Genomic DNA, 27,926 nt, shown 5'->3' on the forward strand with positions numbered 1-27,926 from the left:
CAGCTCTAAATGAGTGGAGCTGGGAGGAGCTAAAGCTGTTTGGCACACAGGTACACACATGTTCTGTGCAAAGGCAGGAGAGCTCAGTCCTCTGACTGGAGCTGCTGGGCATTGCTGGAGCATGGCACCTTCCCTCCCTGAAGCAGGTGTCCACGCAAAGCTGCCTAGCCAGCAGCCGGCTGAATGATGCCTGGTGCCTCTCTCCCCTCCTGGCTGCCCGAGTGCTGCTCCAGCCTGGGATGGCAACGGATGGGAGAAACTGCTTTCAAACTGTTTAATAACAGTGATGGTAACCTTTGACCTTAGTGAATAGCAGCACTTTTGACCTTTCATTTGTTAAATAATGCAACCACTTACTTCCTGATCCTTATCAGTGTTTAGTAATTGGGGTCAAGACAAAGCAAAGCAGAGTACAGTTACCCACCAGACTTCACTGAACCAGGAAGAATTTCCTTAAGCTATAGATTTCCTTTTTGATAATCTTCAATCAGGACTGGCAAAAACTAGACACTGGGTGGCTTAGAAGATCCATAACAGGCTAAAGAGCCTCTCAGCTGTTAGCAGCTGGTTTGAATCCAGCTGTGGTTGACAGTGGCAGAAAATCACTTAAGATCTCAGGTTGACTCTGACTGGTTTGCAGTTCTGTTTACTAGCCAGATAGCCATAGCATATTAACATGTGATTCTAGAGACATCAGTGATTAAATGAGCTCACAAAGCCTGAAAATGCCAATTCCCATAGAGAAAATCAGACTATGGCACAGTGGTAGGTGACAGCATGGACAAAAAGTTTGCAGTCACTCCTACATGTTCTGCCTGATTCGTGTCTAGGAGAGGTGGTTAATCTTCAGGAATCTGAGTCACTTTTTGTGTGGCGTACATAAAACTAATGGGTCAGATTGTGTGCTGCACAGCTCATTAAAGATTTCACGTGACAGATCAGCAGGTGACGATTGTTACAGGCAGCAGTTCCAGGATCACTGTTTTCCTTAGAAATGAACAGGAAACATATGAAAAAGAAACCCAAGAATTTATGATGTGACAATGGATTTAAATGTAAGTGCATACACATATATTTATTTATATAATGCACACATATAAAAGCTTCAACTTCCTGAAGATGTCAAACAAATTCTGTTTGTTTAAACAGCCACACAATCTCATTATTTATTGCATTTTGTATTAAGTCAGATTGCAAGGGCAGGGACTGTTTCATGGCTGTCTGTATGGGATTCAGCAAAATGAGCTCCCAAAGAGTGACATTCACAAAGAGTGAAAGCACAGAGTGCTGCTGTTTATAAACAAGCCATTTGGTTATAGAAGTACACGAGCTAGGTAAGAACTGTAAAAAAAGACACTGCAAGTAGTGAGATTCAGAGGTTTGGATTTTTTAATTTTTTTTTTTTTTTGCTGCCGTTCATGTAACAAATGAGGAAGGTGGAGCCCTTTGTGGTATCCTTTCTGGTGTAATTGTATGCCCTCCTGCTTTTGGACGTACATTTGGATTTGGGCCTCTTGAAATGGAGGCCATTGACCTAGGCAGGGCAGCCACCCCTAACCGCATTCCGAGCGGGCTGCTGCCCCTCAGGGCCGGGGCTGGCTCCCCACAGGCCCGGCACAGCCTGCCCTGCCTGCCCAGGAAGCCCGCAGTGCCCCAGGCCTGCGCACGGCCTCCGGGCCGCGGCCACCCCGCTCCCCTCAGCCCCGCACCGCGTGGGAACGGCTGCCGCCTCACGCCAGGCACTGAGGTACACCGGCCCCGCGTGGTTCCCGGCCCGCCCGGGCCCTCAGCCCCGGCACACCGGCCGCCTGCGCCCGCCGGCGCCACCGGGAAGGTGGGACCCGCCATTGCTGCGCATAGTTTATGTCAGCGGTTAGCACTTATAGCTGCAGTGAGTTCTCTAGATATAGGGTGTAACCAAATGGGCACAGAGGGTTGGTCTCAACTCAGTGCCCATTGCTCAGCTAGGACTGCACTTAGCATGGCGTGCAATGCACATCATTGATGACTGATGCCACCCATTTCCGGCAAGTCTTTGGTCTTCTGTGGAGTCCACTGAAGAAAGATTGTGATTTTTTCCTATGTTGTGGGCATTAGAGAAATGATATGATACTCTATGGTGTGACGAACGTTAGCCTAGCTCACTCTATTAATGGTCATCAATGGCTGTTTGCAGGTCTTTCTTTGATGGAGGCAAAAAAGTTAAGTTCCTATTTCCATTTCACTGAGCCTGTTAACCTGAAGAATAAAACCCTGCTGGAAAAGGCTGACCTCGACCCATCCACTGACTTTCTAGACTCTCTGGAGCATGATATCCCACAAGGTAAAGGTAGAAGAATCAACAGATGCAATGAAAGGGAAGGCAGTCTTGAGTAGTCTGGGAAATGCTGAGGTTACAGGATCAGCAAGGCATGTAGCCTTTCTAATTGCACTCTATCACATGCAGATAGGAGCTCTGACATTAAAGAAAGATCAATCCACCCCCCTTTAACAAGCATTCAGGTTGCCTGAAGTACTGGTTGCTTGTGAAAATGTAGGGGGAAAAAAAAGAACAGGAGGTAGACACAGGCTTTCTGCTGACTTTATCTGCATGGCTCTGCCAATGTCCCTCACTCCAGGTTGCAAGGTACTCAAACTCTGGGTCTTGAATTACCCTCTTTCAATTCTGCCAGTTCATGTTGGTCCTGACCCAGCGCAGACAGTGCTCTTTCTATTTCCTGACATGTTGTTCATAGCTCTGGCCAATCCCCTCATTTTGACCCGAAGCTTTTCTTGTCTTTCTTGGCTAGATCCACTCTTGAACAGTTATTGTCAGAGCAGAAGTAGGAATTCCCAAATCTATTGACTCTAGAATTGTGACCGAAGCCAAAATCATCTCTGCCCTCAATAAATACACAAAAAATTGACCGGGTTGAGTAACATGTGAGTGATGCTCCCAGCGTGCATTAGGATTCTCCCTTAAAAGACCTAAAGAACAGGACTGAGAGATTAAGGGCTGATTTTAACCTGTCTAAAAGTAACAACCCTTTTGGAATAGTTTTCTTTATTAATTGGAAACTGAACATCTGTGGTGGCTGTCAAGGGTGTAACTGTCATCAAATGTATGGGGTGTCATAATAGGAGAGCAGAGGTGTCTTACAGAATGGAAAATTGGAGGCAGAGAGAACATTTTATATGACAGCTGAGGGGTGGGAAGAAAGGAAGTTAAACCAGATTGAATAAAGGAAACAACGGTAAAAGCAGAGAGTTTAGTGCAAGATTGAGGAACCTGGAGTTTTGTAACAAAACTGTCTGCCACCCTCATCTTTATCAGTGATATCTGTGGTGATTGCAGGTTCCAGATTCTGTCCGTGTGTCTGTCTATTGGGTTATCTGTGCACTTCAAGAGTTCAGACTATGTTGCTGCTCCTCCCCTAATCATACTGTGAGTCTGTCTGGTTTTTCTTGGTGTCTCAGCTCCCAGAGACAAGTGACTGTGTAAATTAGATTTTACTTTAAAAATACATTTTTGTAAATGATTGTAGAGAAAAGTGGGAGAATGCAAACCCTGTCTCAAAAGCAAATTCAATTGGCTTATCCCCTCTAAAGTCGCCAGCTCTCTGAGCCAAACTCATGAATTTGAGTGGCCTGACTCATGATTTTTGAACATGGAGGGGTTGTGATACTGATCTTCTGTCACCACAGTATCAGATCATGTAATGCTTCTTTCTGATCCAAGTGGCCAGCTGGCCATAATGTTGCATGCTGGGATCTGTAGGTTTTGCTGGCCATATGTCTGCATTAAAGATAAGCTTGTTTGCTCTAGTCTAAGCAGACAATCTGCTCAACTTTATGCACAATTAGATATAGCCTTTCAGCTGCTGGCAGATTGCCAGTGTGGTCCTTTCTGTTGCGTGGAGTTTGGCACCCTGGGTGGTAGCATGTCAGGATCTAGAGTTGTGGCAGTTTTACATGTGCTTGTAGGTAATGGAATGGTGAAAAAATAGCAGAAATTCCTAGCATGCCTACAGCATTTTCACTTGATGACCTAATGTTGCATAGGTATGAAATAATGGTCACCTGTCAAGCATTGACATGATGGGAAAAGTGAAAATGGAGGGGGAAGGATGATTTTACTGTCACCATAGTATCAGATCAGGCTATGCTACATTCTGCAAGGACAAATGAAAGGGGATGGGAGAAAGCCTAAGGTACTAGCATAGACTGGAAAGCTTGGGAGGAAGTAAAACAGGGGATGCAGAATTCAGGTCTTTGGTGCTTTCAAAGTACAGTTCAGAAAAGCAATAAATTGACTCTGAGTTTTGTTACAGATTGCTGACTCAGATCACTTTGATATGGAGATAAGGGACACCAACAGGTTAAAAAACTGATGCAGTTAAAAACTGATGCGGGAGGGGAGGTATGTTGGAGGCAAAGGAAAAGAAAAATGTGGATAGGAAAAGATATGAGTGGAAACAGGATTTATAAAAGAAGACTTTATTCACAAGTCATGACTCCCAGTCAATAAAGAGCTGCTTCTGGCTGAAAGCCTACCACAGTTCACTGGTGGAATAAGGGTAGGAATTAGAATTTAAAAAGCAATATAAAAGAAATACAGAAAGTTGGGAACAAGTAATGATTGATATAATTTGGAATTTATATTGAGTAGAAAATGACAAGGAAGCCAGGATAACCTGCAGTAGTCCCTGACAACTATAAGGAGGACTTTTTCAACCATATTGATAGGAGAAGAAAGCATAGTAATGGTACTGGAAGCTGTCACTAAATGGTGAAGGTAAAAAGGCTGATAAGAAATGTGGAAGAGCAGAAATGCTCAATTTTTTTTTCTGGTTTGTTTTGGGGAAGAATAAGGACTCACATGAAATGAAGACAATAAAATACTCTTTCAGACAGTTTTCAGACTGTTTGCTATGGGAGGGTAGTTAGACAACCTTTACTGTGTGTCAAAAAATGAAAATGGCTGAGCCAGGTAAGTTACTGCTGAAATCATTATCTCAGGAGACTTGTGGCATACTTACGATGTTAACCTTTAATAAATCCCAGCATTGCAGAAATATTCTCCTAAACTTATCTTAATTGGTAGTTCTAATTTAGAAATCACTGAATGGGCATATTTCTGGAGAGGGTCAGAAGGGGATTCAGCTGGGACTAGTGCCAGTACTGGTATTCTTCAACTTATTTATAAATGATCTAGGAGTAAAGAATTGGTGGAGAGGCAAATAATGACAAGGGCAGGACAGCTACAGAGATCTGGTAAACTGGGCTTGCTTAAAGAAAGTACATTTTGATGTAGCTACTTGCAAAGTCACAGACCTAAGAGCAGGGACTGGAAGCCAGACTGTGAGTTGTATTCTGGAAGCTGTGGCTCTGAAAGGAAATCCAGGCACAACCCACTGAACATCAGCTCCCAGTCTGATCCTGAAACTTAAAAGGCTAATTTGATCTGTAGATTTATAAACAAGGGTGTAGCAAATAGGAACAGGGAGGTGATTTTTTTTTTCTGCGCATGCTGTTAGTGGAATCAGGACTGGATTACTGCACATGGCAAAACTGGAGAGTTACAGAAAAGAGCCACAAAAGGATTCAAGGGCTGGTGAGAGACATAAACAGTTCAATCTGTTTATCTTGCAGGAAAGAACATGAGAATGACTGTATTACACTGTGTAAATACTCCATGGAGTTTAAGTATTGATTATTGAAGATCTATTTAGTATAGCAGAGACAGGCGTAACAGGAATCAGCAGCTGAATATTATAGCCAGAAAAATGAAAATGAGAAACTAGGTACAAATTTTAACAGTAAAATTACTACCGGCTAACAAGGATAATGGAGGAATTTGTGTCTCTTGGTATCTTAGCATCATTCCGGATGTCTTCCTGGGAACTGTGTTTTAGCCAAAGGCAAATCTAAGTTGCTAGTCCCAGACATGAGTAACTGAGTTAAGTTTAATGTAGGAGTACAGAACAGGTGATTTCCTGATATGCCTGGCTGTAAACTTGATGACAGCCATAGAGGGTGATTTTTAGTTTGGGCTTCTTCATTGTCAGTGACATTAATGCAAAGGTGGCAATGTGCTCCTGAGACAGCGACTCTAAGCACAGGACTCTCAGTACAGCTGGCTTTACACTCTGAACTATGACACACGAAGGCTCAAAAGAGGACTGAGGAGATTCCTGACATTGCCATGCATTGTGTAGGGTAGACTGGGGAGCTGAGACCTCTCAGATGTAATTGCTCTGGCTCTGTTATGCTGGGATTTCGTAGCGTCATTCTAAACGGGTATACAGTGGCAGGGTGGATCATAGTGGGTCTTGTCTAGTTGCTGTTTCATGATTCAGCCAGAGAAGTGCCTAGAGAGAAGATCGTTTACCATTTTGACTGCGGAAGAAGTGACAGCCACTCAGTCTGTAGCTCCGTTTCTTCACCTGAAAGTGCAGTGATTTTGAGGCATTCCTTACACAGCATTGCAGACAATGGGATTTGTGGCTGTTTCCTTGGCTGAATACTTTGGGCACTAGCCTTTCTGCAAACTTGCTGAACAGTAGCCTGGGTTAGAACACTCATAACCTCCTGTTCTCTGAGCTTCATTGGCATGCTTTTTACCGGTTTAGCAACAGCTGGTGCTTAATGGGCCCTTGAAGATAGAGAGGCTGCGTTTCTAAGTGGGAGATAATTTCCTTTGGCCACTCTCAAGGCCCATTTTGGTAGCTCCATCTTGGTTGCCCCAAAAGTCCAGGTGCTGGAAGTAAGGCGGCCAGGAGGCACGAACCTGCTTTATCTCCATGCATTAACACAGCTAATTAACTCCCTTTCGACCCACCCTCCAGGCGATTAATCCTCTATCAGCCTAGTCTCCAGCCATTTGAAGAGTCTGTGTCTGCAGAGGTATTTACAACCCCCAGCTAGCTAGCAGAGAGCAAGCCTGCCCGTTATCAGGGCTCTAAGGCAAATGGCTATCTCCCCAGTGGCCTTGCAAAATCCAGCAGTGCTATGCTGTGCTGGCCACCTACTTTCACCCAGCCTCCCTTCTCCGCTAACATTTCACAGATGTGACCTGAGCCCTCCCCTTTCATTGCTTAACAATAAGCAGCACCTCCCCAGCTCTGTGAAAACTGAGAGCAAAGCACTTTACTTCTTAGCCTGCCAAGAGCCACACGGGGACAAGGCTTTTCAAGCTGTCTTGCTGAAATTCAAACTAAAAGACCCATAATGAATGAGAGGGTAGTGCTTCATATTAGCAAGGATAAAAAGAGGTAGCCAAAACATAGAACAAAACTCCTAGTGTGGCTCACAGCTATCCTCATTCCTGGTTAGGAGAGGTGATCTGTAGGTCTGGTAAATGTGTGAAACTGAGCTACAGCATCCCATGGAGTTACCTGACATTTATAGAAGTGTTTTTGACAAACTTCATAACACAGTAGTACAGAAGGAGTAAAACAGATTAGCGTGCATCAGAACAGTCGGCTTTTGGATGTAAAAATCGAACCAGTTAGCTCAGTGGGCTATTACTTAAAGCATTGGTACCTGAAGTTCTCTGTTAAAACTGAAGTCATCCATCCCTAGAAATAGTTCCAGGCTGGCCGTAGCTGCTGCTTTCCAGCAGGGCGCACTGTGGTCCAGGCGTTGTCAGTGCTGAGCACAGAAAAGGAGACTATAGAACAGCAAAACGAGAAAGAAAAGCACCGAGAGCAGCATCAAATTGAGGAGAAGGTATGGCCTGAGTTTCCAGGCTGTGTGTGGTATATTGACCTTCTGAACTGTAGGTATGGAGAAGCTACTCTGTCCCTTCCAAGCTTAGGCAATTTCTGGAATGGTCCTGGGGCTTTTCAATAGCTTTCTTCGCACCCTTAGTGATTACAGGCATGCAATGGATGTACACAAATATGTAAGCATGTCTCCTACATCCTTCAAAAGTAGAGACACTTGTGGATAACTGGCTAGCTGAAAAAGTTCACATAGACATAGTCCAGCTGGCTGGACAAAAATGCACATGGCTCTCAGCTTATCTGAAGTAAAGCAAAATACACTGTCTTTGGCTGTCCTTGTTACACAATAACAGGAAGATTGCGGTGGGAAAAGAATGTTGCAGGTGGGAAGAGATAACTACAGAAGAGAAACTAGGGGCGGGCTTGGTATTTAGGCAACTAACCAATAATGAGCTTAACTTTTGTAATATGTATGAGCTAATTATAAGAAGGCATAAAAGGTGACTGTAAGAGACAATAAACGAAGTCTGCTGATCACTCATATTGAGCGACTGCGTCTTCCCTCCGTCGCGACAAATGGCGCCCGAACAGGGACCCTAGAGAGGGCTGAACCTGCGAGCCACGGTTCGACGGAGATTCGGGTACCGGTCCTGAAAGCAGCGCAGGAGGCGGAAGGGCACAGTCCCCGCGCCCGGGAGCACCTACAGAGGGTCCCGCCGGCCACGCGTCGCCGAAGTCTCGCAAAGGCTGCAACAGCGCTGACCACGGCACGGAGAGACAAGCGACGTATGATTTGCTCAAAGGCTTTTTAGAAAAGCGGAGCATTCGGGGCATAGATTGTAAAAAGGAATTACCAGGGTTATTAGCTTATGGGGTAGCGAGGGGTCATTTTGGGAATCCAGATACGGTTTTCGAGCATGCAGAGTGGCGTAATTATGGGGACACGCTGTTTGCCGAAGTAATATCCGACAATAAAACTGCCAAAAACCTGATGAAACCGTGGCAGGCTGTCACTAATGCCCTTTTGCAACATCGAGCCGAACAGAGAGCGGCTGCTGCTGCCTCTGGGCGGCTGGGAGTTGCAAGCGGGACTGCAGTAGCCGCACGGCAGGGGGAATCGGCTTCCCCCCCCGATTGCCCGCTGCCTCCCTCGGTGCGTACGCTGACGGTTCAGCAGGGGGCTGCGGGAAGCTGGGACCAGTCGCCCTTCCCGTCGCCGCCCTCGTTGAATCCCTCAGCCCCGCCCCCGTCGGGGAATGATGACGTAAGCGAGGAGATAGACCGTAAAAACCCCGTAGAGAGTAGGGAATGTACGAATCCTTCTGCAGAATGCCTTCAGGTTGCCCAAAATAGGCAAAAGGTCTGGAAGCAGATAGCAGACAGTGCTATGCTTGAGGGTGAACGCGATTTTGCCGCGGGAATCGTGCATGAGGCTTTCCCGGTCACGTATTCACAGCCAGATGCGCAGGGGAATATCACGGTTTCTCTCACTAACCTAGATTGGAAATTATTAACTCAGCTACGGGCTACGGTGAGTGAGTCAGGTTTAAAAGGGGAACCCACCAGGCAAATGTTAGATTATCTTTGGGGAACTAATATCTTACTCCCGAGTGACATACGCAGTATAATGAAGTTAATCTTGAGCCAACATCAGCAGCTTCTGTTTAACGCTCATTGGCAGGCTGCTTGTCAGGAATCGGTAGCAGTGGTTAGACAGCCAGGGGACCCACTGCATGGGGTTACTTTACAGGAGCTGATGGGTTTAGGACCCTATTTTAGAACCGAAGCGCAGGCACTGATGGGACCGGATAAGGCAAAGGAAGCGATGAGGCTAGCTAGACTAGCGCTTGACCGTATAAAGGAGCCCGGGGGAATCCCTTCCTATATGGGAATCAAGCAGGGAAGAGAGGAGCCATTTGGGTTATTTATTGATCGGGTAGCAAACGCCATACAGGCGGCTGGGGTGCAAGACTATCTCAAAGGCTCCATTTTAAAGCAGTGTGCCATACAGAATTGTAACCCAGCCACACGTAACATCCTAGCTATGCTACCAGGGACATGGACCATAGAAGAAGCTTTGGAAAGAATGGCACAAGTGCCAGTCGGGCCCCAGGCTATGTTAGTCCAGGCAATAAAAGAACTAGGGAGTGCTTTAAAAGAGCAGGCGCAGTCTACCCAGAGTCAGGTCTTAGCAGCCCTTGCTCCTTTGCAAGCCTTTGCTGGGCGATCAAATGACCGCGGCCCATCTCGTCTACGGTGCTTCCGTTGCGGTGCCACCGGACACGTGAGACGGGACTGCAATGCCAACTCCGTATGGTGCCGAAACTGCCGCTCGGACACTCACAATGAAGCTGCTTGTTGTCGATCGGGAAACGGGCAACCCAGCGGGAAGAGCCGCCCCGCGCTGACACAAAAAGCGGCTGCCTGCCCAGCAGCACAAAATCCTTTCCTCTCCGACCTGCAACCAGCGGAAGCCTCGGCTTGGACCTGGCAACAACAGTAGATTGTACCCTCTTGGACTCAAAGCCTACAAAACTTGCTACTGGCATACAAGGCCCAGTTTGTATACGCGGACAAGCTGTTGGAGCATTACTCATCGGGCGTTCATCAGCCACCATGTTGGGACTCAATGTTTTGGTGGGACTGATTGATAAGGACTTTCACGGAGAAATTCATATTATGGCTCAGACGCTGTTTCCCCCACTCTTTATACCTAAAGGGACCAAGATAGCCCAGCTGATTCCACTACCGCATCTTGCAGGCACCCTCCAACCACTGCAAGAACAACCTCGAGGACAAGGTAACTTTGGGTCTACAGGGCAAATGGCTTTATTGACTATTGGCTTGCAACAACGACCACGGCGATCGGTCACAGTGCAGTATGGAGACCAGACTCTCTCGATTACTGCGCTGTTGGATACTGGCGCTGATGTCTCTATAATCAGTGCACACAAATGGCCGGCGCATTGGCCAACCTGTACGACCAACGCTACAGTTGCAGGAGTGGGGGGATTGACCCTCGCTCGCAAATCCCCCCTTCTGCGATGGACTATAGCTGACAAAGTTATAAACTGTTGTGTCTCAATTATTCCATTGCCTGAGGGGGTGCATGCTTTGATTGGCCGCGATATCTTGGCCCAAATGGGGATGGTCCTCACTTCAGACCTCCCTTTCTAGGGGCGGCCATTGCTTGGACTTTCCCGATCCCACTCCGATGGAAGACAGAGGAACCAGTGTGGATAGAGCAGTGGCCGTTAAAAAGGGAAAGTCTAGAACAGGCGCGTGAACTGGTTAAAGAGCAGTATCAACAAGGCCATTTGCGTCTGTCAACGAGCCCCTGGAATACCCCCATCTTTGTTATCAAGAAAAAGTCTGGAAAATATCAATTGCTTCATGATCTGCGAGCGGTAAACAAACAGATGCATGATATGGGGGCCTTACAACCCAGATTACCCAACCCAGCTATGATACCGGAAGGGTGGCATTTACTCATTGTAGATTTGAAAGACTGCTTTTTCACAATTGCTTTACATGAAGATGATCAGCGCAGATTTGCCTTTACCTTACCCGCGATCAACCGGGAGGGACCGGACCAACGCTTTGAATGGACGGTCCTCCCGCAAGGAATGAGAAATTCGCCCACCTTGTGTCAACTCTATGTTGCTGCCACACTACAACCTTTGCGACAACGCTGGGCTAAGACTTTAATCTACCATTATATGGATGACATCTTGTTAGCCCAGCCAACACCCTTCTCTTTACGACAAAAACAGGTTTTAATTGAACAACTCAAGCTTAGGGGATTGGTAGTAGCACCCGAAAAGGTGCAAGAATCAAGCCCCTGGAAGTATCTGGGGTGGCGCATCACTGATACAACAATTCAGCCTCAAAAGTTGTCACTCCACTTGGATATCCAAACCCTTCACGACGCCCAACGACTGCTCGGTGATCTGCAATGGCTCCGGCCTGTAGTGGGCATCCCCAATGAACTGTTAAATCAACTACGCCCCCTGTTGAGAGGGACAGATCCTTCAACCCCAGTACAGCTTACTGAACAGCAAGAACAAACGTTACAACAAATAGCTTCAATGGTGACTGCGCGCTCCATGCATCGGCGTGTTGTAGGGTTACCCATCGATTTGACTATCTTGTGTGGCACTCAGTACCTCATGGGTGCTCTAACACAGCAAAAAATAAAAACGGGGGAGAAAGGGGAGTACTCCACCATCGTATTGGAATGGATAGCTCCCCCACTGCAACCACGACGCACAATACAAGACAAGATCTCGACGCTGACGGAGCTGATCAAGAAAGGTCGCTGTCGTATTTTACAGGTGGATGGCACTCCTCCTGGCACGATATGGGTGCCGATGAGACAGATCGACTTGGAGTGGTACTTGCAGAACTCCGAGGAACTGCAGGCTGCATTACTCCACGATGGAGCAGCAATAATAGTGAAACCACTCCCATCGCCCATCCTGTCGTGGATGGAGAACATGGGCTGGATTGTTAAGCCGAAGCGATCCAGCCAGCCTATCCCACACGCTCTCACGGCCTTTACTGATGCGGGTCGACGCTCTAGGACCGCTGCCATAACATGGAAAGATGAGCAAGGGTGGCAACACCAAATTCTACAAGCGCAGCCAAAGGATTCTCTACAGACGCTAGAACTCTATGCAGTGGTCTGGACATTTATTAGATGGAGAGATGTCCCACTGAATGTAGTCACAGATTCTCTCTATGTTGCCGGCATAGTCAGCTGGATTGAAGATGCAAGCGTGCGTGAATTAAAGAATCAACGCTTGACAGAACTACTTGTGAGCTTGCAGCTTGCAATCGCACAGAGATCGGAATCGTATGCGGTGATCCGTATCCGAAGCCACCAGTGGGAAGAAGGCCTCGGAGAGGGCAATGCTCGAGCTGATCGTCTCGTCGCAATCACTACTGAACCCCCATTAGCACCACATTGTCGAGCCCGAGAAGCCCATTCGATCTTCCATCAAAATGCGAAGGGATTGGCACGAGCCTACAAACTGTCTATGGAGGAGGCTCGGGCCATTGTGAAGGCTTGCCCTATATGTAGTCACCATAACTCAGGCTTAGGGCTCGGTTGCGGGGTCAACCCGCGAGGACTACAGTCTAATGATGTTTGGCAGATGGATGTTACTCATGTTCCTGCATTCGGTCGATTGAAATATGTGCATGTTACTATAGACACCTATAGCCATATGTTATGGGCCACACCACAGCCCGGGGAAAAGGTCCGGGACGTGCGCTGGCATTTAACTAGTTGCTTTGCTGTTTTAGGGGTGCCTATTACTATTAAAACTGATAACGGTCCTGCATATGGTAGCGGACTACTCAAACACTTTATGCAAATGTGGAATATTAAACATGTTACTGCAATCCCTCATTCTCCAACTGGACAAGCAATTGTAGTGCGGGCTAACGGGACGCTAAAACGCTATATAGAAAAGTTCAAAGAGATTCAGGATGTAAGAGAAAGGGTGGTGAAAGCCCTTTTTGTGCTTAATCATTTGTGTGTGTTTGGGGACAGTAATGAGCCGCCTATAATAAGGCACCACGCTGGCTCAGAACCCCCCAGGCCACCACACATGAAAGTACTGTATAAGGATGCAAAAACAGGACAATGGGTAGGTCCTGTGGAGGTGATTTATGTGGGGCGTGGTTATGTCTGTATTTCTACCAATTCAGGCACTATTTGGGTTCCCAGCCGTTGGGTGAAACCTGCTGTAGAGCACGCTGGAGGAGCTCGATGGGAGAACGCTGCTTTGCCAGCACTTTGCGATGGGCCCTGTTCTGGAATCTATTCGACATCTGTTCCAATCCCACACACAGAGGACCATGCATGAAAAACTCGAACTTTTGACAGCAAAGATACAATCTCATAGCAAACGGGATTATTATTATTCTTTTTTTTGATCATTATGGTAATAGTTTTAGTAGTGCTTAGATATGTAGTTTTCTTGTGTTAAAACGCTGTTATTGAAGATTGTCAACCAAGCCTATGTCGCCCAAAATAAAAACGGGGGAATTGTGGATAACTGGCTAGCTGAAAAAGTTCACATAGACATAGTCCAGCTGGCTGGACAAAAATGCACATGGCTCTCAGCTTATCTGAAGTAAAGCAAAATACACTGTCTTTGGCTGTCCTTGTTACACAATAACAGGAAGATTTTGGTGGGAAAAGAATGTTGCAGGTGGGAAGAGATAACTACAGAAGAGAAACTAGGGGCGGGCTTGGTATTTAGGCAACTAACCAATAATGAGCTTAACTTTTGTAATATGTATGAGCTAATTATAAGAAGGCATAAAAGGTGACTGTAAGAGACAATAAACGAAGTCTGCTGATCACTCATATTGAGCGACTGCGTCTTCCCTCCGTCGCAACAGACACTCTTCATGTTTTTGGACTGAGGAGCCTTTAAAGGCTGTTAAGGCTACGCCTGCAGCGACCCAAGAGCATTGCCTGGGAGCAATACAAGATGCTGTCCCTCTTACAAGCTGGGGTGCTGCCAGCTCAGGAGTTCAAGATCAGACTGGAACCTCTCCTGCTATGTTGCCACGTGAGGACTCCAGAGCCAGCTAGTATTATAGCTTTTGACTGGCTGTCTGTGGTCTGCTTTGATTTCTGGAAAGGAGTCTGTTTTCCTTGGGCTCTGTGTCCATGGGTAATAAAGCCGTGCATTCACTGCTTTTGGGTCCTAGGTCTGTATCACCGCAGGGGTCTTGCTTAGTCAGAGACCTTGGATGAGTTTATACTGGAGCAGGGCTGCCCATCAACCGAGAGCTGTGGTGGAATCCTTCACTCTCCTGACTGCTGCAGTGAAAGGAGGAGGACAGAAGCAGAGTCTTCCGTAGCAACTTTCCAGGGATTGTATTTGAGTTTTTTCCTTCTCAGTAAAAGAAATCATGGCCCACCCTGTCTCCATTTCAGCTCCTGGTTCATTGGACATGAAAAGGAGATGAACTTCTTGCTGAACTGATGGGAAATGCGGGTGAAGCCTCTTAGAACCAGAAGTTGTAGTTTTATCACCACATCGGTCAGCCTTGGCCTAGCCCTTTCTCTAGGGAATGATGAAAAATTACTTGCAGGGGAAAGCCCAGGGCAGTCTGTATGTCACTGAAGTCACAACAAGGTCAGCTTTTGCTAGGAGTGATCTATTTCTGAGTGGCAGCTCCTGCCTGTGCAGCAGCTGGCATTGGTGCCAGCCCTGTTTATAGCTTTGCTTTGCTGTTTGCTGCCCCTTTGGCCATAGAACATTTGCAGGGAGGAAGTAATGGGCGTTGTCTTGCTTTACTGTATGCAAATGTCATATAGATTGAAATTCTGCATGCTGAATGGGTGCGTGGCTGTGTGTAGAGGGAAAAGGATGAGACAGTTCATCTATGGGTATATTTGTATGGCAGTTGTGCTGTGCAGGTTGTGCTGTGCAGAGACAGCTAAGATATCCCAGGCATTAGAAGATGCTTAGCCATCTTTAGTGTTCAGAATTAGCTTGAATATCAACACAACTGCACTGTGCTGTGTGGATACGCTCAGTGTGACAGTCTTCTCAGAAACTGGTAAGCTCTTCAGGTAATTCGGGCCAGAATTTAGTATCTAGTTTAGTATGAGAATATCAACAGTTAATAATCCATGCCATCTGTTCCTCACCCTAAGCCCTTTTAACTAGTCCTGCTAATTTGATGATGAGGTAAGAAGTACAACTGGGGGACTGACAGGGCTTGTAGCCTTGCCCCTCCTGCAGGAGAGAGAATTGGATGTCCTCTAAGCATTCGATGGGTTTTGAATCCCAGCATCGACTGCTTTGTGTTCTCTCAGAATTCAGAGATCGATGTGAGGTTCTTTGCCCCTAATCCAGCCCCCGTTCATCATTATCACCTCCTCAAAGTGGCCAGTGCTTTGTTATCAGGAGAGGCAAAATCTTACAAGGTGGCCATAATCTCCTCTGAGAGTCAGACAGATACTCTCCGTGGGTAAGAAAGTGACAGTGACCGAAAGCTCTAGGGGGAAGCAGGCTAGAACAAAGTTGTCCATTGCATCCTTTCATCAAACTGTTAATCTTTCTTTCAAAGACATCACATTTGTTTGGTGACAAAAGCCCCAAAGAAGCTGAATTGAGCCTGAAATCCTGTAGCAAGATTTAGAGGAAGAGCAGGGAGGGGCGAGAGTCCTTCTTTTTCTTCCTACCAACCAATGGGCTCACAGAAGCCCACGAAGGTGATGGATTAATGCAGGGGCTCCCCAGGTAGATGCTGCGTGACTCATGCCACGCTCCAAAAACGATTCCACAGCGACCAGCTGAACAAGAAATACAGAGTGTGACAAGATCCAGCATAAACTTGTGCTTTGGAAGGAGGGTGCTTTGCCTCTCTGAGAGATTTGTAAATTTACTACAGAAGACCCAAGATACAATGATCAGTATTACAGTTGTCAGAATCCAAATAGCACAGATTTTAACCAGTTTTTCTACTCCTAAGTTTTGATTGTATATTGTCTTGCTGTTTCCTCTAGTGCACAGCCCTGTTCCAAATCTTTGTTCTGGATGCTTTCTGTGCAAAGTCTGCATCTTTTTCTCAAGGACAACAACAAAAGTTAAAAGGATTCTAGCTCTATTCTAATTATCAGGTGGATTTAGGACTTAAGGGCAAACTAACTGGGCTATAAGGGAGGCTGTAATTTGATGTGTGTTACTTCTGTGCTAGCTTTTTCAGTCTTTCCCATCCTTTGCTGCTCATTTATGTCTGTGTATTGTCCCTTCTTTTGTGTTGGCATTGCTGGCTGTGCAGCCAGATTTCAGCTGGAAAAATAACTTTATTTTTGGCTAAACTATTTTTCAGCCAGATCGTTCCCTGACCTGGTTCACTGAGCAGTAAATAAACACTTTTGTGGTCTCTGTGATGGAAGAGTGATGAGGAGGGGAATAAGGGTTTGGGGGCAGAGCCTGCTTAACCGGATTAAGCAGCACTGTTGTCAGATGTCTAAGTACGGCCTCATTTCAGCCAGTACTTGGAGGCTTCTGAATACTGTGCTCCTGGGACAACATTGCAATGCCTGGGTCTTCCTTGTCAGCAGGAAACAGGTACTTTGTGCGTAAATGGAAGGCCCAGGGCTGTCTTAATCATTTGTGCTGCAGAGGCATCCCCAGTGGGAGAGGATAATGGAGAGAAAAACCCTCTGAAGCGAGACCATTTTACTTTGAAGTTTGGGCATGGTTGTATTTGTGTGTCAAAGATGTGGCAGGCATTAGGACCACGCAAGAGCCACTTGGAAGCATCTGACTGTTTGTAAACTGTGCTTTCCTGGCTCTGGAGGCTTTTAAAAATAGTACCGAACCTGCAACCAGTCTGTGTTTTTGTTTAATTATTATGAAATAGTTATATGGGGAATTGGAAATATTGACAGCAGTGTTAACGTATGGGGTGCAAGTGGTGTGTCAAGCAAATGAAAGAGATTTAGTTTGTAGCCAGTAAGTGGCATGAAGGAGCCTGAGCCCCACATATAAGAGCGTTTGGATGTGTGTCCTTATGGCTGGTAGGCTGTGCGTCAAATGTCTGTGCAGCAAAATTTCCTTACAGCTGCTCTGCTTTGCAATTTGTCTTTGTTTCCTATCGACAGCAAATTAGAAGTAGGAAGCTCTTTGCAGTGCTAGATTTTCTGTTGGAGGGAAATGGAAGCTAAATCCCATGGGTGTAGTGTAGCTTTGTCAGAGCTAAGTGCCTGGGGTCACGCAGCCAAGCAGTGGCTGCTTTTGCAAAGGGAAGCGGTTATGTTACCCCTCTGTGGGTGTTAATATTTGTGCTATAACTCCATACTTCACCCTCACTCAGAACTGAACTGCAGCAAGGTAGGTTATAACCTGCTCATGTGGCAGCATATTGCGTTAATGGTAAGAGCAACCATGCTGACGCTGCTTTTCCCTTGAGACATTTTCTCCTTTGAAGAGGAATTGATAATGTCACTTTTATGACCCTCTGTGAGCTTTTGCGACATGGAGCCTCTCTATCAGCCTGTCTAGCTCTTAAAGCTGTTTCTTCTCAAGCTTGTACTGAAACGAGGCATTGCTGAATCACCTCCGAAGCAGCAATGTTATGAGAGGTCATACTGAAAGTGGACCAGTTCCCACAGGAAAGTTCTGCAAACAACCTTCTTAAAAGGCTTTTGTTTAAAAGCTAATGTCTCACGCACACTGTTGCCTCTGTGAGTTAGAAGATTCAGCCCATAGCTGAGACAGACATGGGGGATGAGACAGGGATTTCTATTGGCAACTGGAAAGGAAGAAGAAGCTGAGAAGTAGGCTGACTTTTGAAATTCAGCTCTGGTGTCCTGGCAGCTGTTGAAGTGCCATAAAAAAGGCAGTGGTTTAACACTGGGTGAGCATCAGAATCTTCAAAGCACTTTCTTGTTTGGGAAAGATGTAAGGAACTCCTCAGAATTCCTGTCTGCGTTTGGAGGGGTGGAGGCTGCAGCCTGCTCTAAAGAGGGAATAGGAAGCTCCAGATCTTCATCCAGCGGATATTTTTCCCATGCTCTTTCCTCCCACACAGCAGCTCCCTCCCTTCCCTTCTGGAGCAGCAACAGGCAATAGTTTCAACACAGACAGTGCTTGGCTTCCTTAGGTTTGCTGGGTGCAGCTTCAGAATTAATTTGCTCTTTTAAAAAAATGTATTTTGAAGAATGGAAATCTTACCAGAGCGGTGTTACTGTTAGAAATCTCTGGTGTGAGAGCAATGACCTCTGGTTCCCTGTACCTTAGCAAGCATGATGAGTGAAGTTAACTCTGCTGTCTGATTTAGGGATAACATAGGCTACAGCTCACACGTAGATGCAAGTAAAAATCAGTATTTGACTCTAGGAAAGCCAGCTTTTACTTGCTGTCTCTTAGTTCTATTTGTATTCCCTCCAATGCAAATAATAGTTCGTAAATTTTTTTTCCTGACAACTTTTATCTAGGAGTCTTGGTGTACCTTACAGACTGATACTCTGAGTTTCTCAGCCTCCCAGCAAGAGACATGTTGTCTGACACAGGGGCAATGAACAGTACGGGGACTGCCATGGGGTATTCTGAGCCAGTATTAGAAAGGATTTGAACCCAGCATCCCACTCCTGCATTTTTATAGTAATAGAGACCTACAGCTACCTATGCAATGATTTTACTCCAAGAACCATTTGTAATAGCAGGGAGGTTTAAAAGAAAAGAAAAAGGATAAAAGAAAAAAAAAAGGATAAAAACAGCATTTCATTTTTGCAGTTCTCAGCTCTTTTTATATTTTATTATGAAATGCATTTCTAAGGCATTTTCTTGAAGGAGGAAAGAAGGCATATTCATTTTAAGCTATTATTTCGTGCTGTTCATTAGCTTCTGATTAAAGTACTTTTAGAGTGGTTTATGACATCATTATTTCAAACTCCTACAAGAAAGGTGGGCCTGAAAAAGCATTTTTTATTAATATAGTGAGATTTGAGCTGTGATGGAAGAGAACACAATTGTCTTGAAGCTTTCAAGGAGAATAACTTGCTCCGTGTCTCATGAGTTCAAATAATTTTGTCTTCTGGACCATCTCCTCAAATGCTGCTAACGTGGTGAGGTATGGGAAAAAACAGACTGAGATAATGGGCTCTAAAAGGACCAAAATAAGTGGTTAGGTTTCACAACTTTAATGTGCTGCCTCCTTAGAAGGCAAACACCAGCACTGTGTATCAGTGCAGTTTCTGAATTGATTTTGTCTGTTGCAAAGGTCCAGCCTGGAAAAGTATACTGAATAGATCACCTTTGATTGCTGTGTTAGAAATATGTCCCCAGTGATGTGGTTAGTAAAAGGTAGAAGGTGGCATGGCTGCTGCTTTTTTGGCTCTGCAGAATAAAGAGCAGCTCTATGACTAATTCTTGCTGAAAACAGGATCTGAGTGAAAATGACATTACAGTTTCAGACAGTTTCATGTAATTTTTTTCCTGTCTTCAACGAGTGTTGTGTCAGTCCAGGTGGGATTGCCCTGAAGTAACCTGCTTGTTTTGTTTAGGTCCTTATTTCACAGGAAGACTTATGCAGCATCAGCAAAACTTTATTGTCCCTATTTGCATAGAATTAGATGCAGAATCAAGTATCAGAGAAGAGCTAGAAAGCTGTAACAATTTAATATTCCCCAAAGGTCTCACATTTATGAAATGACAAATCTGAGCCCTTTGGGAGTTTGCAGCTTGGACAGACAGTGGGGAAATGAAACAGCTGCACATCACAGCCTTCAGAGATCAAGCATAAAAGTGAATGGAGCTGTCTTCAATTACTTCTGTCCATTTCTGCCAGGTGTGAAGGTACATGGGACGTTCCTTTGATCAGCAGAGTTAACTGCTGATGAATACTCTGCAGAGATAGATAAGCCTGTGTGACACTATGGATCCACGTACTGTATTGCCCCAGAGCATAGATAAGGGGATTAAATCAAGTTGAACTGTATTTACTCTAGCTTTTCTCTGAATTTGTCCAGCAAAAAGGAGTCTGAATCCAGATATAGTTCATGAGAGCATTAATATACCTGTTTTCCTTCTCACCTTTCCCACTTGTCATGCTCCAGGCATTTCTTTTTGTTCTTTGTAAAAAGTTTTGGGCAGAGGATTCATCTGTGTACATGAACATATATACACACACACACACACACAAGCTATCACATGTACCCAGGCTGCTGGATGCTTCCAGTATGTTGGGAGACATTTAGCAAACCAGATAATCCCTAGAGGCTCTCACCACCCAGCAAGGCAAGGCACAGTCCTATTCGTGACAGACTTGCTTCTCAGAGGACTGGTCCTAAATCAAAGACAATGAGAGTTCCTCGTTCCATTAGCTTTTTGTCAGAGAAACTCTTTCAAAAGTTTACAGTCACCCCCCTGCAAACCAATGTGTAAAGCCGCAGCAAGAACCACCAGTACGTGATAAAGGGCTTGCAGATCATTTCTGCAAGCGCAAGCTGCAAGAACCCTGCACTGAAAGCAGAGTCGGTGTTCAAAGGAGAAATGGAAGTTATTTGTCACATATTCAGACCTATTTGCTTGCCACTTGTTGCTCAACTCCCCTATGCATAGTCTAGCTACCGCCACGAGCAAATGGTGAAAATTTTTAGAGGCAAAGTTCAATAAACTGTTTGAAAGCTTGTCCTTTGACAGCAGATGGCTGTAGTGCTTCAGCCACTGGATGATCTGGCTCGTCATGAAACGTTCTTCACCTGGGTTTCCATGCTATCCAAGTAGTGAAGTTTCTTAAGAACATGCAGATTTTGTCAGAGACCCAGTCAGTTAGAATTTGTAATCCCAGTGGCTGAACCATTAATATGTGGTTTTACTCCAGCTATGACCAAGGTCCAGTTCAGTTTGTGTCCACATGAGTAGCACTGGAGAGACTGCATGGGAGACTGGGGTTGCCTTGTCTGTGAAACCACTGTGTGTGAAGACACTAGCTCATGCTTTAACTAGGACGTGTGCAAGGAATGTCACAGTGCAAGGAAGATGGCACACACCTGTACTGATCCTGCTCTGTATGAAGTAGCGCTTTGCTTTACCGAGATTCCAGCTGTTTCTCTTTAGTGGCAACATGGAGCTGAGTGAGTCAGAAGTAAGCTCTCCGGTATGGAAATCTCCCGAGTCCTTAAAAGAATGTGAATGTCTCTTTTGTACTTCTATCCTGCAGCCAGAGTCACTTTGTTAGAAAGTTCAGTGACTGCCATGGAAGGCAGGTGTTGCTGTCCATTTAGTTCCATGTTTGCACGTAACTGAAGAGGGTACTTTGAAAGGTAACAGATCAAAGACGACACGGTGCATATTATGATATAACCAACCTGTGGAACTTGCTACTGAAGGAGACAGGGGAAACAGTGGTGCCCAAGAAACTTTTGAAAAGTACAGAAATACAAAGAGAAGAGGGAGGTAACAGGTGAGCAGCAGAACTCACGACACCTGGTTTTACAGGGCTTTGAATTGTGGTGTTCCTTTCTGATTCTGCAGCCACCATATATATTGTTTCCTCTCAACCTCCCCCCCCCCCCCATCGAGCCCTCAACTACTGCAGTTTGCCATGAACTGCTTCAGAGACTACATGTACCGCAAGTGAGTGTGCAAGAGCCCAAAGCTACAAGCACTGATTGCCCAGATAGCTGCTGCCGGGCGAGCCAAACAGCCTGTGCTTCCCCACAGCTGCTGGCAGATAAACAAATAGCTTCAGGAGCTGCAGGCGACCCTTGGGCCGTGTCCTGTGGAGACCTGTTGTAGGAACCTGTGGTGTTAAAACACTTCAACCCTTTGTCAGATGCCACTAAAATTGGCCAAGAGTCAGAAGTGAGTGGGAAGGGGAGGACTGGCAGCTGACAGCAATCACAGAAGCCCTTCCCCAGGCTAACCATGACATAAGTAAGCATGAGTCACAGCATAAATTGATGAGCCTAAAATTATCTACAAGAATGAATACCGTCTAACTGTCCCAACACATTACGGGCTTTCTGCTTACTCTGGAATTGGCAGATTTTGACTTTGGGTGCAGACAGCCTGACCGCTTGACTCCAGGCCCGTAGTAGTATGACAGCTCCAACTGCACTTTTTTATTTGGGCCTGCTGCTTTTGCTTTTAGATGAAGATTCAGCAGGAACCTTCTTCCTTACATTGTAGCCTCTAGGCGTTACTGATTTGGTGCTGAAGCTGGTATTTTCTTCTTTTGGCAGCTCCTTGCCCTCTGGCATTGAATCCAGGCTGATGCTCCAGCCCCCTCCCCTCCTGTGTTGTTCCCAGGCTGTTGTGTCAGATGCAAAACAAACACTCAGTGGCTCAGAGCTCCTTGCATCCAGGAGAAATTGCATTTTCACACTGGCTCTGAACCTCCTCCGCAGAGCCAAAGCAAAATCAATGCGGAAACTAATCCCTTTGCCCCTACCACGCACATCCTCTTCAATGATGGAGCCAGGAAAGACTGAAGAGAATTAACCTTTTCTGCAAAATTCTCTGAGCTAAGAAATACCCTGCTTTTCGTGCTCTCTTCCTCTTTCCCAGTTGCTGCATCAGGGAAACCAGTCTTCTCTGGAGCTGAAGTGTCTTCTTCCTCTTCTCACTACTAATGCTACAAGTTTATTTTAAAAATAAATTCCATACTATGCAGGATTGCTATAGCTAGTCTTGGCTCTCTATAGCTAGTAGCTAGACCAAGTAGGTGGCAGCTTGGTAGAGTAACTGCTGCCCGCTCAGAAGCATCCAAGAATAGCTCTAGCCTCTCCTAGGGATCAAGTATACAAGTCTGGAGCTCCAGGGTCCCTTCCTGTGACGCATATGGCGTTACTATCATAGCCATGGAATATGCTACTCTGTGAAGCTAGACACAGACATCTGGAATTGAGGGCAGCCTGTAACGCTGAACTGACAAAAGATAAAAAGGTATCAAGGTTTCTGGTCTCCCTCACTTCCCTTTTCTCAGGTGTCACAAACTCCAGTGCAGCCTTGTGCACTGTTAACTGGTCAGGCAGAACGCACTGCAGCCCCCCTCTCAGCTTAGGGACAGCTTGCTCCAGGAATGCTGCCTCTTTCTCCCTTCCAGGGACTGCACTTGTGACATACTGACAAATGGCATTTTCTTGCACAGGCTCCTGGACTGTCCAGCTAGAGAAGGGAGGCACTGTGGTGGTGCTGCGGAGCCTGCTGCGGCTGGGACTGATGTTCTACCATGTCCCAATGACCGAGCAGTACGGCTATGTCTGCTTCGGCACTGGCGAGAAGAACTTGGATCTGCCCTTCATGCTGTGACTCGCCTGTCTGGGATGAGGGCTCGAGAACATTTAGATTTTATACTTAGGAGACTTTTGTTTACTGCTTGTTCTAATAAATGTGTGAAACCTCTGCACTTTGAGCAAGATTCTTTTGTGCCTGGATTCTGGCCCCAGTTCTTTTCTTAGGACTTTGCTGTGTGCGATCCTCTTTCAGCTCCAGGTTGAATTCCCTGTTATGTGTCACTGAAGATCCTTTAGATACTGACAGATGGCATTTTCTTCCACGATGGGTGAAGCCCCAGGTTAGAAATCAAACCTAGGCCATCTGGTTACACGTGCTTACACAACCATGACACTTCCTTGACACCATGCTTACACAAAAACTAATTTGGAGACAGCATGAATGAATGCCTACTATCACCCATGAACGACAAACAGAACAGGGCTGCACTCAGAGTAGAAAGCTCATGCATACTGTAAGGGATCTGTACTAAACCCTGAGCTCAAGAAAGGCATATTGAAGAAAGTATTTTGTTTTTCAAATGTTAGGTTTCATGAAAATTAGAGAGGTCTTTCCAGCTCATGGCACTAAACTGTAGAAAACATTAACTGTGGGCATCACCTGGTCTTTTGCAAAATGTGCTCATTCAGGTTCATCTCAAGGCAGTGGTTTAATCCAGTGACTTTTCCATTAGTAAAGCTCATTGAGCAGAGCTACCTAGGCTAGAAGACATAGTAACTTCCGTATGCAGGAGAAGAAAGAAAAATCTTTTCCCTTCTGAAGGGCTGCAGGTTTCAAAGCTTCATAAAATAGACGGTCAGCCAGAGATTTTATCTCAGTATAGTTAATGAAGTCTTAGCTCTGCCTCCCAAAGCAAAAAGATCTTGGCCAGCTCAAGGGGCTGAATGTAGGGCTTCCATTTCACAAAGTAAGGCTAAGAAGAGCCATTATAACTTGGTTTCCTGGGTAAAACGTGTTTATCCGTACTCTCTGTTCCTGTCCATGCTGATAGGTCCATGCAGATGATTCTGATGAAAGCAGTACAAGGTTAAGTGGCATAGTCATATATAAATAAGCTGTGTTGATCTGTAGCCCCCAGACAAATATCAAAGAAACGGAGCCAAAGCCATAATGACCCTGATAAATGTAATGACCTTTTCATACCAGGCCCATAAGTAGCACGTCTCAAGTAGCAGTGGTCAGTAGGTGCAAGGTACATGCATGTACTACTATACAAGGAGAGAAATGGTGCCACCTTTTAGTTAGAGCGTGGAAAATTACGTGCATCGATCAGGCCCAAACTATCCCAGGAAGCAGCCGTACCACCGATATGGACGACTTAAGGCAAATGTATTTCCATGGGGAAAAAATCACAGGCCAAGTCATCAAGGATGTCAACATTCTGTATTTCCTAGATCCAGGAGTGAAGCACGAGCCAGAAATCCTTAAGGGGATGTGTAAGATACACACGTCTGTTTACCACTGCCATAGGTGTTCTGCTGCAAATTATGGATAGGACAGATAATTAAAAAAATTAATTTCGGTAGCCATAACAATTTCTGTTACTGCCAAGGAAATACAGTTCTGCAGGAGACTTTTTCTTCCATTAGTGTCACAGGTATAAAAGCCCAAATGAGGCAGATCTGAGTTGAAACACAGGTTAATGGGGAATCACCATTCATTGTTGGAAAAAGCGGGAAACATGCTTTTCCAAACCCAGTCGTGAACCACGATGAAACAAAAGCCTTCAGATCCTTTCCAGCTTTGAGGTAAAAGTCTTTGCCCCTCCTTTCTCCAAATCGTTCTGCACACTGGACTTTGCTTTGCTAAATCTTGTATTCTGCTAGAGGAGCAGGTTGCAGCTCATTCACTGGAGACAGTATAGAGTACTAATGACAGTTTTGGCATAAGAAAATTGGGGATACTGACAACCTTGCAAAAAAAGCAGAGCAGTGGGGAACAGCTGTGCTTACTGACTATGCCAGTTCTGTCCATTACTGGTTTAAACAGAGAGGCTTGTGTGTATGTTTGACATTATCCTTCAGCAAAGGGTGTCCCACTGGCAGAGGTTTTTTGCACCACTTAGGGCCCCTCTTCCAGATAAGCTTTGCAGATCTGACGGACCAGCGGGTCAGATACCTGTCAAAAAAACACAAATGCATTTCAGCTTGAGAGTGATCACAGAGAAGAGGTTCCAACTGAAGCAGGAGCAGGCACTGTAGCCTTTGCCTCCGCACATGCCTCTTTATAAAAGGAATAACCATGAGCAGAGCCCCCTCAATTCAGAAGGGGCCACTGGAAAGGAATCTTTCTTTGTTTTGGAACTTCTGAGCTGCACCTCTGCACTGAACCCCCTGGCACCTGCTTGACTTCCAGTCTTACAAATCAGGTGTAGTCTCCAGGCTGCTGGCAAGTTGTCCACCTGTAGTGAAACTGGAGTGCCAAACCCCTTCATTGCAACTAAGTCCAAGACTGAATGCATCCAGCCTCTATGGGAGGTGCTATTTCAACAGCTGGCCTCAATAAGGTAAACGAATTACAAAGGCTAAACTCTGTGAGAAATAAAGTCTCTAAAAAAGGGTTAGTTTACTTCTGGTGGATAATCGGTTATTTCTTCTGCATGTGATGGGTTTCTGGCCTAGTCTTGTATTTTCATGCATTCAGCTTTGCTTTAGTGTTCTCTGTACAATACTACTGCAGCTTGCTGGTGCGGGAAGTCAGAACCTACAGTGTAAGAGGTACTAGAATGGAATTATCATCACAAAACTACAAATCTCTGTGAAGAGCAATGTCTGGCAAATATCCTCTGTTTTTTACCATTTGAAGTTTTAGGCTTGGCTTTGCAAACAGGCAGGGGATTTCAGATCCAGAATCAGTTACTGGAAATCTTACCCTGTGGCTGGGTGGCCCAGAGTTTTGTTAGGCTTTAAATCTTTTGTATCAGTAGAGAGGGGAAGAGAGGTCCTTAGAGAAAGAGGAGTCTTTTCAGACAATAAAGATCCAAAGTAAAACCCTAGCATAATCTGCACAAACAATGCTCTAACAAATTAGAATTTGGAACCGACTGATAAACTTTGTCCAGCGATGTTTGCATGCCTCTGGTTGAGTAATCCCATGGTCTTAATGTAACCTCAGTCAGTCATCCTCTCCCCAAACAGCTTTGTTACCTTCTATTTTGCATCATGCAAATTTGAGATATTAGGAACTTTGGACAGAGACCATGTAGTGCATTTGTTTGAAGGCATTTGGCACATTCCTGAGAACTACAAAGCAAGCTTGCTATGCCAGGCAGCCGCAGACTATGTAACAGCAAGCCCGTTTTCCTAGCACTTTTCTTCCTCAGCAATCCTGAACAGCACAAATTGAAAAAAGAATCATATTTGGAAGTACCTGCTACTGAAACAAAGCCACTTCCAAAAGGCTTTGCTTTTGCTTTGAGAAGTTTATGTTAGTTAACTAAACACCTAGAAGCAACAGCAGGAGGGATCTGGGAAAAGGTATCGAGCAAGATACAGCCACTTCTTCTCCTATGCATGCATTATATTAGTCTCTTTTGACCTTCAGTGTTATGCTAGTGCATTAGTGGAATCCCTTACATAACAACATCAGGACAGGACTCTTAATTTCTCTTGCCTTTAATTTCACATGCAAGGGGAGTTCAGCGAGACCAAACACAGGTCCCCAGTCTGGAATCTGGCAAAGGCAGCTCCTTTGGGAGAAGCTGCAGGGGTATTAGGTGGGCACATGGGGCTCAGCCCTTCTTTTCATATTCCCCTTGCTGCAGGGGGAGGCCTATAGCACAAGTTTTGGTATCGCAAGACGGCACTTACAGTGAAAGTGGAAAAAAAAATCCCCAATTGTTTTAATGCATCAGCGTGCCAAGTGCAGTTCTGGTCACGTGTCCACATGCTTATGGGAAAGTGCTCCCGTGATAATAAATGATCTCAGTGGGAGAGAAGTGAATGTGTGAATGTGAGATAGATACACATCAATGCTGTGTGCAGGTTTAGACAGACAGTGGCTTTTTAAGAAACCCCTCTGTTTCTGTGTGGGGGCTGGAAGTGCACACCCCAATTCTGCATAGGAAGGAGGATTTAGTACTGGCCTGTTTTTAAAGCTTTTGTTATTTCTCTTTTGAGCAGGTCTAATGATTCAAGATTTGGCACTTTCTCTTGCTGAACCCGATGTCACGTCCTAGTGCCAGGAGAAACTGTAGGCTGTAGGAAGTGCTATCTTCCGGCAGAGATAACAGACCTGTCATCTTCCTCTTCATCAATGAAGAGTCCAGTGGTATTTTTTGTGAGAAAGTAAAACCCTGTTTATAGTATCCTGACCAAGACGGTGTGTGGAAGTCTTGCGTGTGTGTGTGTGTGTAAGAAACCATCTGATTTTCCAAACTGCAGTGGAATCTCTCCTCATTTCAGACACATCTTGCTTTGTGCACATACATTGATTTGTT

The 27,926-nt window shown here is 45.5% G+C and overlaps 1 protein-coding gene across 1 annotated transcript; it reads left to right on the forward strand.

The window, feature by feature from the left end:
• Positions 1 to 1,417: 1,417 nt before the first annotated feature.
• On the forward strand, positions 1,418 to 23,599 carry LOC129783361 (radial spoke head protein 9 homolog). Its single transcript, XM_055793351.1, has 2 exons — positions 1,418 to 2,323; positions 23,343 to 23,599. The coding sequence occupies exons 1-2, from the start codon at positions 2,107 to 2,109 to the stop codon at positions 23,501 to 23,503; spliced, it is 378 nt and encodes a 125-aa protein (XP_055649326.1). The 5' UTR covers positions 1,418 to 2,106; the 3' UTR covers positions 23,504 to 23,599.
• The last annotated feature ends 4,327 nt before the right edge of the window (positions 23,600 to 27,926 follow it).

Source organism: Falco peregrinus, unplaced genomic scaffold (genome assembly GCF_023634155.1).
Source record: "Falco peregrinus isolate bFalPer1 unplaced genomic scaffold, bFalPer1.pri scaffold_35, whole genome shotgun sequence".
Taxonomy (NCBI): domain Eukaryota; kingdom Metazoa; phylum Chordata; class Aves; order Falconiformes; family Falconidae; genus Falco; species Falco peregrinus.